At 36.4% G+C, this 12,177-nt stretch overlaps 1 protein-coding gene across 4 annotated transcripts in view; it reads right to left on the bottom strand.

Moving 5' to 3' along the window:
• The window catches only part of CD44 (CD44 molecule (Indian blood group)), an 85,554-nt gene that overhangs the window by 29,176 nt on the left and 44,201 nt on the right, over window positions 1–12,177 (bottom strand). For all 4 annotated transcript variants that reach the window (XM_051967536.1, XM_051967535.1, XM_051967533.1 and 1 more), the window contains exons 4-5: window positions 10,556–10,627; window positions 9,232–9,462 (exon numbers count right to left, since the gene is read on the bottom strand). In XM_051967536.1, coding sequence (XP_051823496.1) covers window positions 9,232–9,462; window positions 10,556–10,627 — 303 coding nt within the window. The remainder of the gene's footprint in view (window positions 1–9,231; window positions 9,463–10,555; window positions 10,628–12,177) is intronic.

Below are 12,177 nucleotides of genomic sequence, written 5' to 3'. Positions count from 1 at the left end.
AGAGGGGGGAAAGGAGGGAGGGAAAGAGAGAGAAAGGAAGAGAGGGAGGGGAAAAGGGAAGGAGGGAGGAAAGAGAGAGAAAGGAAGAGAGGGAGGGGAAAAGGGAAGGAGGGAGAAAGGGAGGAGGAAAGGAGGGTAAGAGGGAAGGAGGGAGAAAGGGAGGAGGAAAGGAGGGAAAAGGGAAGGAGGGAGGGAGGAAAGAAGAAAGGGAGGAAAGAAGGGAGGGAGGGAGGAAGGAAGGAAGGACAGAGGGAGGAAAGAAGGAAGGGAGGAAGGGAGGAAGGAAGGGAGGGAGGAAGGAAGGGAGGCAGGGAGAAAGGAAGGGAGGGATAGAGGAAGGAAGGGAGGCAGGAAGGATGAAGGGAGGGAGGGAGGGAGGAAGAAAGGAAGAAAAGGGAAGAGAAAGAAAGAAAAAAAGAAAGAAAACAAAACAAGCAAAAGAAGGATGGATGAACAGATAGATGGATGGATGGAAGGGTAGAAAGATGGATGGATGATAGATGATTAGATGGATAGATAGACAAATATAGAAATGGACATGAATATATATAAACATATATGTATGTATGTGTATATATAGATACATAGAGAGATGTATAAACAGTTATATAGATTTAGTTATAGATATACATATAGACAATGTACATGTATATTCATAGCATATTCCTATCTGAAATAAACACTCCCCATTTTGATTAAGGTGAGTCCTATAGAGAGATGTACAAAATCCAAAAGTTCATCTAGAACTCAGAATTAAGATAATGCATATTTATCATTCTTAGTGTGAGAGAGGCTTATTTTCATTATATCATGCACTATCTATCAGTGGTGGTTTTAGTTCATTGGGGATTAAGGAGAGACACAATTCAGATTCATAGAAAGAAAAGACTCAGTCTTCCAAATCACTTTCACGTGACTTTTGGAGTAATGTCCATCCCCAGGAATAAGTTCCCTACATGTCGAATAATAGACTACAAACTATTTCTGGAAAGTATTCTGGCTTTCAACACATGGGTATATATCTAGGTTTTTTTTTTCCATTTATTTTAGAACTTCATATTATTATCTATCCCTGTGATGAGTACTGACCTCCCAAAGGTCAGAGGAAGCAACATGTTTAGAACCAAGCAAGAGTCTTTCCAATTACATTGGGAAAAGTTTCAAAAATTGTTGTTCTAAAAATATAAATTAAAAGCCTATTTTAATTCTGTGACTGAAAGTAACTTGTTCAAAATACATTTCTTTGGGGGAGAACCGTCAAGCCATACCTAACATGATAATACCCTATGAGATGCTTATATTAATAAAAATCATCATGCCATATGAAAGCAGCTTTGTAGAGTAACTTTAATCTCATCAGCTTGTTCATACATATGGAGGTTCAAGTAAATGCTCATTGTGAGCATAATCACATTTATTATTCATTGACTGAGAAAGAATTTGTTCAATTCTTTTTTGGGGGTCAAGTTTGCAACAGATTACTTAGGGATTGAGGGTTCTACCCCCTTCAAATTTCCTAAAAATATGTCTTAAAGGAAATATGAGCAACTTATTAGTTTAATATTTCATAGTACTGCAAAGGATGTTTTAGAGAAACAAAAAATGCAATTTAAAAAAATCACATCAATTTTCAAGAAATGTTTCTTTTATCAATCTGTACAATTACCTTCTATTAGGGCCTCCTTTCATATTACATTAGTTTTTTGGAAGACAGCAGACAAAACCTAACTCTACATATTACAAAGCCCACCTTGATCTCCCCTACTCCCCTTTGGTAATCCAGTGATTTGTTCTTCAGCTTTTAAAATACTCTTGAGACCCAAAAGGAGAATGGCTTTTGTCAACCTCCCAAAAAGGCCAAAGAGAACCAATGCCGACTTGTAAGAAAGTGTATGAAGAGAGATAGTCAGAGCCCATTACCAGCTGTCCTTGTGGTTGTGTGCAGCTGCCTCTCACGTTTGGAAGGCCAGAACCACTGTGAAAACCAGTCAGAGTCTTCTTGTTTCTTTGCTGTTGTCTCATGGATTGTACCACTAGAGCTGGTCAATGCTGTTACAAGGGTGGTTGAATCAATGGTGAAAGCATTACTTGCTGATTCCCAGAGAACAGCTTTTTTGTGTGTATGCTTTTCTTCTTTTAAAGATTCGATATCATAATTTATACTTTTTTATAAATGGAGAGAAAAGAAAGGAAAGCCCAGAAACCCATATATTATTTTGCATTATCATCATTGGATTTCAAACCATCCAATGTGATCTGATAGTCAAAGACATCCTCCTAGAAATCGAGATTTAGCTAACATTTGTAGCCAGATAACCCAAACACAGAATTTCAGGTAGACAAAGATGGATAGAAATAGAAGATGCTGAAAAACCACCATGATAGGCTCAAAATTCCCTAACATTATATACAACCATTTTTAAGTAAGCACTAAGACTGTATGGTGAGTCACTAGGACTCTTATTTCAAGGAGGAGAATACCAACAAGAAATGCTAAGTAAAGGTTAATGACATGACTAGCCCACTGACAAGACCAGAATGAAAAGGATCCTGGATCATTAAGAAGTGTACAGAGATTGTCCTTTTTTAAGCCATTTTGATAGCAGATTCACCCCCAAAGAACGATACCATCAGAAGACACGTTAAAAGCAAAACCCAACAGAAAAGCTAAGTAGTTATAAAGTCTTTAAATCCCAAAGGATGATTATTTTCCAAATTAATTACCAAAAACCCCTAGAAAGACCCAACAAAGAAGCACACCAGAAAGCAAGTTTTCTGTGCACATTTTGCCCTTAAAGACCATCTTTATAAATTTTTTTTTCATGTATCATGGTTTTTACCCCACATCAACCTCTCTCTTGCTACCTCTCTACTAATACACTAGTAATACATAGACAAATGATGCTTCCTTTAATGAAATTGACTAAACTAAGTTATTCCTAATCCCTCATTTTGCTACCTTCCATTTACCTTCCCAAATGAAGACCCCTAAACTTATCTTTCCTCAGTGTTTTCTAAACAGTAGAGATACAAAGATGGTTTAATAAATCCAGTCACTCGTAAGAGAACAAATCATTTTCTATGAGTTTTGTGAATCTAACTTGCTTGGGAGAAAGCATATGAAAAATATTTCAGAATTACATTTTCTAGATGTAATCAAATACAACATATTTTATTTGAAAAGAACACATGAGCATAAACTTCTGAATGAAAATGGCCTCTTTCTCATTATACATGGGCTACTCTCTTAAGGAAAGGGAAAAAAAAACTCTAGGTAAACTTATAATCATCTCCTTAGTAAGAATTGAAGGTTGCCTTATGAGAAAGGGACCAAGCCCTTTTCTCACCAGGAAAGATGAAGAGCATTAATTGGAAGCTTAGGCATAGACAATGGGTATCTCTTTTCTCTGATCTGACTAACTTTCCATAAGACCAGCTGATAAAATCACACATGACTTGTTACCTGGCTTGGCTGTTGTAAGATACTCAGTCTTAGGAGGTGAATGAACAAACCACGACCACATCCAATTATGCTGCTCCTGAGCTGTTGTTTCAGGAATGGAATGAGTCTCTAAGTGCACAAGGGTGGTAAATCAATCACAGAAAAGTTATTTAGTAGGGTCCTCATCCCAGGGATAAAGTTCTTTCTCTATATAATGTTCATTCTCTTAAAAAAAAAAAAAGTCTGCTTCTTTATCATAATGGAAGTCCCAACAATGGTCTCTTGGAAACTTCCTATGCTTTTTAATAATGACAGAAAGACAAAATCTTCATTGACAATAATTAGATGTCATTTTTCCTCCCAAATGAACATCTTAGAGTAGAAATTGGCTGAAACAAATTAACATCCTCTTGCTAGGAATTCAGAATAGAATCAAGCCGTTGATCTACAGCAAAACTGGATTTCCTTGGCTCCTTTATTTGGTGCTGTGTAGTGGAAATGATGGCGTTCAACAAATCAGTCATGATTCACTGACTTCAAAATTGACTTGGTTCACTAGAATTTGTTTTTCTTCAATGTGAATATTAGAGATTTGCATATTTCTTTTTTCTACCCAAACTTGAGAATGGAGGTGCTATTACTAGCATTTTATGACTCAGTATCCTCATTAGCTGTCAAGAAGGTTGAAGCTAGGATATCCTTGTATATATTTAGAGTTCATTCACACTTATCCTCTCATAATTATCACTGTGTTCTAATGGGACATACATTCTATTAAAAGTGATTATCAAACTCATGGATTATGAAACCCTTCAATGATCCATAACATCACTTTCTTCACTTTCTAAATGTGGCTTGAGCATTTATCACCAACAAGTGTGTTTAGAATGAAGCTAATTCAAAACTTTCCCTTTACAAGCAATGGTCTGACCTTTTAAAGTTGTGAATGCAGTTACTAAAATCATAGAAATCTGAAAATCTGTGTTCAAGCTAGAGAAGAGTTCGGGCTTTTTCAGTTTGCCATTGAGTTCAATGGGAAAGGAGTATGATGAGGAGCTGGAGCAGTTATAGGGATAGAAACCCAGGTCAGTCAGAGAGAAGATTTCAGAAATAAGATAAAAAAGGATCAACATTTAGATAGGAAAAACTCCAATTGCCAAGTTCACTTGTGCCATGGAGCAAAAATGATAGTCAAGAAAAAATAGAATGTGCATGATAACCTTCAAGATTCTGCTGTTGAAACAAATTAGCATCTCTCAAATTCATCATCTACTGCCACTGTTATTCTCCACTGCCAGATCATCATGACCCTCTCCCAACAGTACATCAGGAATAAACCAAAACAAAAGCAAGCGAGGAGAGGCAGCTGGGCTGTTGTAAAAGGGGCACTGGATTTGGGATCAGATGATCAGATTTGCTAACAGTTCAGTTTTTGATTAAATCATCTTGCCACTCTGAACTTCAGTTTTCTCTTCTATGGAAATAGGGACAATTTTATTGTTTGTTGTGAGAGTCAAAAGCAACAAGAAAGGAAAAAGGTTTTGTAAACCATAGACCTTAATAATGACAATGACTGTCATTTTTATAGCACTTTAAATTGGCCAAGTATTTTATTTATGCATATTTTCTTATTTTACCTTAATACCAACCCTAGGAGGTAGATGCTATTATTATTGCTGCCGAGGCAGATAGTGATAATGTGACTTGCCCAGGGTCACACAGCTAATAAGTGCCTGAGGCAAGATTTGAAATCAGATCTTCCTGATTCCAAGCCTAGTGCTCTTTCCACTGCACTACCTAGCTACCTGTGTGGCTTTTTGTCCAGGCCCTAAGAGAAATTGTTCTGAAAACCTTGAACTTTGGGAAAATCTCCACACTGGTACAAAAAGTAGGATTTTTTTTTATTTTTACTAGAGCTAACGAAGAAATCTTTCTAGCTTTGTTCTCACCTCCATCTTAATTCTCATAGCTTTTCTCCATTAATTACCTCCAATTTATTCTATATGTACTAGTTTGGGCATATGTTTACATATTTTGTCCCATTAGTTTATGAACTCCTCAAAGGCAGGATCTAGTTTATGCCTTTTTTGTATCTCCAGAGTTTAGCACAATGGCAGCACATAGTAGGCATTTAATAATTTTATTGACTAAGTGCCCAAATTCTTAACTTTTCTGGGTATGAAGGGGTCTCCATTTAAGTTATCATTGACATTGCTGGATCCTACCAAGTCAACTATCAGAACCTTGGAGTTTATTTAGTCCAAGACCTTAATATTACAGCTGACAAAACTAAAACCTTGTATAGAAAGGACATAGGTAATAAGTAGCAGAACTGAAATTTGAACCCAGAACTTCTCCCTCTCAATTCATTTCAATGATACTCATTCCTGGGTTCTTCCTTGTTTTAGCAATTCACCTTTCTTATCTTCAGCTACTGAGACATCATTCAGCTAACTTATTTACAGAAAGATCAATGAATCCTTCTTAAAGCTTCCTTCCCTACATTTGAGAGATTTTAAAGATATGATTTATAATGTTTCATTTTTGTGACAATTCATCTGTTTCTAACTAGCTTTCTCTGTTTTTCTAATCCTCTGCCCTTCTGCTTTTCTCTCAAAGATAAAAAAGCCTGAGTTGGGAAGCCAAGTCATCCCTACGTGGCTGGGGTTGGGTAATAAAGTGTGCCTTCATTACGCTATAGACCCATGTTTACCATTAAGCATGTGTTATTGGTTTGGCCTTTATTTTGGCCTAATTCCCACAGTAAATATTTTACCAGGATTGTCGTATGTTAGGGAAACACGTTTACAGTAATCCAGCTCTGTGTGTTTGAGACTGAGGTCACTTATCCTCTCAAGAGCTGGAAAAACATAATGAGACCCTGTGTTAGAAAGGGAAGGATTCAAACCCAAAGGGCATTTGAATTCAGAGGATCTGTGTTCTAATCCTGATATTGATACTAAAGTTGACAACACAAAAGCAGTTTGTTGTTCTCTTCCTCCTCCTCCTCCTCCTCTTCCTCTTCTTCCTCCTTGTATTATTTAGCACAATGTCCCTTAAATATAAGCTCATGGATGGATTGATTTGCTACTCATAGTCTATGTGGATTTAGTCATAGCCTCTGCTTTTTTTCTCTGCTATATCTCTGCCTCAGTTTCTTCATCTGTAAAATTAAATTAGCATCAAGGTCCATTTCCATCCCTAAATTCCATGATCTTAATTATTTGAGATCTTGAAATGGGTAAGATATTGAGAGTCTTAAAAATTATAAGCTTTCCACTACAGAATCTGTTTTGCTAATTTCTTTTGTCAGCAATAAAGTTCTGCATAGATTCATTGTCCTTTAGTAAGAAATATGAATTTTCAAGAAGGCTGAACCCTACTGGAAAACATGGAAGTAAATTTTCCAAAAGGCTAAATTATATTAGGAAACATGGAAGAGTTGGAACATTTTGGCCATCATCACTGAGATGAGGCATTTCTGTCAATGAAAAAATAGCCCATACCCTAAGTTCAGACAGAACCAAATCTTAACCCCAGAAATCCATGCATAAGACAAGTATGAATGCAAAGGCTGTGCTATTGCTACTGTCTCATTTGTTAGAGTCAAAGAAAGTTTAAAAGGCCTCTGCCCAAGAAATGCATATACCATTGAGTCTCTATCATCCTCTTTGGAGAGTTTGGCCCAACTCTCACCTCTCACACTCTACCTGCTATTGGCATTCAACAAGAAAGTGTATAAGTAAAGAGGAAAAATCCCACTACATAATGCCCAAGGAAAGATACCCTTAAGATTGAATAATTCCTTGTTAAGAAACTATCCCAACCAATCAGCAATCATGATTCCCAAATAACCAAATGAAAAGGAAAGAAAACAAAAGAAAGGGATGAAAATTTCCCAACCAACACAAAGCACCAAGAGAAGAAAAAAAAAAAAAAACCCAAGATGGAATCCATTTATCTTCTCTCTTGCAGAATCAGATAGTAATATAAGCAACCAGAACTAGTATAGAAGGCTGTCCCCACATCCTGCCCCATTCAGGCAAAAACAGCAGGTAGACTATTTTATTTTAAGACATCCTCTCCATCCTGAAGAGTTTGTTATTAACACTCAAGTTAACTAAAGTGTTGCTGAAACAGGTCCTTTAAAAATATATATATAATCCTGAGTAAATCCAGATGACCCTGTCTTTTCGAATATTTTGGATCTTAATACACTCTGGTCACTTAAGTTTCTTTAAGTAAGTGGATTACTTTATCTCTAATTCACAAAATCTGAGACTTGGAAGTAAGCGAGTTCTGGGTCAGTTGAGCTGGACATGTACCCCTTCTATGGTATCCTTGATAAGTGGTCATGCATTTTTACTTTAAGACTGGGGGGACAGGCTTTCATTAATGGTTAGCAAGTTCCCCCTACCTCATTTTAACTTTCCCATACTGCTCCTTTTCCTGCTCTCTGTGGCTAAACAGATAAGCTTAATCCTTTCACAAGGCAACCCCTTGAATACTTCCTGCCATATCTCTCCTAAATTGTCTCCAAATGAAATCTTCCAAGTTTCTTCAGTCAATTCTTCCATGTCACTTTCAACAAGCTTCCCCATTCTAATTGCCCTCTTCTGATTCAGGAAAACAGGAAGAACCAGGAGAGCTGGTTCTTAAATTTTAGTTATCATCTTACTTGCTATTCTTTCACCTAATAATAAATGATAAGTCTAATTTAATAGCAATTACTTTCCAGGGTTATTGTGAGAATAAAAAGAAATACTATTTGTAAAGTGCTTTGCAAACCTTGAATTACTATATAAATATTAATTGATTTTCTCCTCCTCCTTCTCTTCCTCTTTCTCCTCCTCCTTTTCCTCCTCTTTTTCCTCCTACCTTCTCCTCCAGTTCCTTTTATCCATTTTAGAATACTTGAGAGAGTATAAAATGAACAGTACACCTAACAACTCTCCTTGATAACCTGACCTCATGGGCATCCTTTGCCCAGAGCATCCTGTTCCCATTAGCACCTGTGTCACTTGTGGTCCATATTCTCAATTATTTCCTTGGAGATGGTCATTAATAATTCTGTAACACAGTGAGGAAACTTTTCCTATCAGGCCATGGGAAAAACAACCAGAGCTAAGGAGTAGGAAGCCACGGGCCAAAACTGTACAAAGCAACTGTTTCCTCGCATTGTAATTCTTGCCTTCCCAAAGGAAAGAAGGTCTTCCATCATGAGAAGTCTTCTACCATAAGCTGGATGACCACTTGCCAGAGATATTATAAAGGAATTTCTTTTTTAGCTGGTTTGGACTACATTCAGTTTTACACAATCCAATCTACATTTATTAATTATCAACTCTATGTTAACAATCAGCTATATGCTGGCTCTGTGCTGGCATGAATTACAAGATGCCTTCAAGGCACTTACTTCTATTAGGCAAATACAACATGTAAATGACCACTTCCGATTCTGAAATTTGTGATATGTTATTTTGGTCATTGAAGGAAGGAAAGTGGGAGAAAGTAGAGAGCAACTATGAATATCTGCTCATATGTTACTGTGTTTTGGAGTTTCCATGTTTTCTTTTTGGTTCACATGCTGTGTTTCTCACTTACAAAACCCAAATTCTGAAAGCTAGGGTATATATCTAAATTATATCTTGGCTAAAGAAGATTATATCAAAAATGCTCTGTCTTTCCTAATGATGTGCCCTGTTTTGAGAAGGATTGGAGGAACTACCCAGGAACTAGTAAAATTGGGGTTTTTCTAACTAGTGAAAAGGGAAATGTAATATCCTTACTGGTGATTGAAGGAAAGTTTTCATGACCATCAGAGCTGGGGTACTTGAAGGCAGTAGGTGTTACATCATCGTATGTAGTCTGAATGATGGTGGAGCCTCCCATGGTGCTCCTCTCACCCGCAGATCCACTGCTCCCATCATCGTCTGTATTGTAGGTGGGGTTGATATCTTCAGGATTTGTCCGATATTCTCCTTTCTTGGTATAGCGAGTTCCATCGGGGTTTACAATGCCTGAAGGAGAGGGAAAGTACCATTATGGCTGGGAATTCACCCCGCTGATTACCCAAGTTTGGGGAAAAGTTTTAAGTAGTAAAGACATTCTTATCCAATACAGACACTGCTGGGATATATTCACTATGAGACTAGGAATCACATCGAAATATTCATCTGGTAGTAGAAAAGTAGCTGTTTAGACCCCAAAGATACTATGTGTATTTTTGTAGCTATTTGTATATACATACATAATATGCGTTTTGTATCTATGTACACATAAAGATTTATTCAGGTGTGCATCTGAACATCTACACTGATTGTGATGTTGTTAGAATAGAGAACTCCCTACATATGAATTCCCTCCAGCAAAAAAGATTGTAATCCATTTTGGATGTAATAAAAACATCCTAATGGAGTTGCCTTCAAAACACACATGTTAATGTTATTTGTTCACACAACCAGTAAATGTCAGAGATAGAATTGGAAATTATTCCTTCCTCTTCTATTATGAAATATTGCATCTACATAAATCTGTATATAAATATATGCCTTTATATATATATACATATATACATACAATATAAGTTTTACAAATATATATGTGTGTATGTATGTAATACGTGTATATATGTTAACATGCTTTTGAATACACATTGATTGAGAATATTTATAAATACATATTATCCATGTGTGTATGGGGATGGGTCTATAGAATGGACACTGCATACATACATATGTATATGTATATATATATATATGTATGTATATATATATATATACACATATGTCTATTTATCCCCATATTTATACAAGTCAGCCTCAAAATCAGGAAGACCTGGATTCAAATCCCAAAGATCAAAAACCAGAGTTGGTTCCCCCAACCCTCCCATAAAGTTCTGGCAGGGATTCTAATAGGTTCCTTCTCCAAGTAAGACAAATTAGGTCACTCCAAAATCCATATAGAAAGACAAAAATGATAGTGTGAGCATAATAAACCATTGCCTCTGAACTGGCCCTGTTATTTTAACATAGTACTGAAAACAGGCAGGACTTTTGATCTCCACTCCTCTTACAATAAGAACATATAATAAAAATTAGAGGGAAAGAATACCTATGGTGATTTGTCCTTCAAATATACTCGGTATATCTGTGACAGATGAGCAATCCTCCTTGTCCTGTGGGGCTGTGAGGAAGAAGAACAATGTAAAGGGTTAATTTCATTGAAATTAGTCAAGAGCTAGTCCCATTTTAAAAAATAAACTAAGACAATGTTTTCATCATTCCTTACTCTTTTGCCCTAGAATTTGATGATCTCCCTACCCTTCCCAATATGATTCTTAATCTGGACTTTCCAACCCACCTGTCCTTTTCTCTCCACCTCAGATGGGATCTTAGAAATGGAAGAGATCTTAGAAATCATCTAGTTAGCCCATTCCCATTTTACAGAAGAAAAAATAAATATAACTAAGAAATTTCCCAAAAGAAGAACTTGTCTGGTTTTGTCCTTTTACCACAGATATGTAAAGCCTGTTGTCATCACTTATTTCCCAGGTTTCTCTACCTCCCAAATACTCATAGGAAAACATGCCATACCACAAATACATGCACACAGCAACACATATATTATGAAAGAGAATATTTTGCCAAAATTCTTTCATAGGGACAGAAATATATGGTGAAAATGAGTATAATTCACAGGTTAAATTAAAAGTGAGGTAGCGATTCAAATGGAGTCAGAGATTCTAACTCAATTTCCACTGTATCACATTCCTTTCTTCAACTAAAATGGGAAAATCCAAGAATATTGAAGAAAAGAACATCACATTAGCTCAAAATTCTCAGACCATCTAAAGACTTGACAAGAGCTTGAAAATATAAGGAGTCATGTTCTTATTTGAAGCTGTTAATGGACATTAGATCCACATGGATTTTTTTCTTCTGGCTTTTGGTATTTGATTATTTCATGCCGACTTTTGGTTCCTTTCAGTGCCAAGAGTCAACATGTTTTTGTGTTTAGTTGACATCTTGAACATTTCTCAGTATCCTGGCAACAAAACCTGGGACTTCACAGCATAGTGCTATAGAGACATCAAAGATTATTTTTGTTCATTTTCCTTTCATGTATTTGTTTTACTCTGAATCTAACAAATTCCAAATGAAACAAACTTCTCAATATACTTCTTCTTTTTAATAATTATAACTTTTTATTGACAGAACCCATGCCTGGGTAATTTTTTACAACATTATCCCTTGCACTCACTTCTGTTCTGACTTTTCCCCTCCCTCTTTCCACCCCCCTCCTTCAGATGGCAAGCAGTCCTATACATGTTAAATATGTCACAGTTCAGTATATTTCTATAACAGGAAAGGATTGTATCTGAAACTTAAAATTTCTATTACATAGAGTGCTTTTTATAAGTATTCTGTAAATTTACTAGATCATTTTCAAAGCTTTCCTATTTATGTACACCTTCTGGTCTTGTTTCTGTTCTCTTTTCTTTTGGGGAGGGAAGGTGAGAGTTTTATTCCTATTTCCCTTTTCTTCTCACTCATCAGCCTCTCCTATTTTAAGGACAAAGAAAATGCTTCTAAGAACTAATAGTCAAGGGGAAAAAATACCCACATGGTCCACACCCAAAACTCTCATTCTGCATCTTGAGTCTATCACTTCTCCATCAGGAGATTAAGTAGCATTCTCAATCATCAGTCTTCAGTATCATAGTTGGAAGGACC

Source organism: Antechinus flavipes, chromosome 6 (genome assembly GCF_016432865.1).
Source record: "Antechinus flavipes isolate AdamAnt ecotype Samford, QLD, Australia chromosome 6, AdamAnt_v2, whole genome shotgun sequence".
Taxonomy (NCBI): Eukaryota; Metazoa; Chordata; class Mammalia; order Dasyuromorphia; family Dasyuridae; genus Antechinus; species Antechinus flavipes.
Note: the sequence above shows the minus strand (reverse complement) of the source record. Positions and strands in the feature narration are given on the sequence as shown.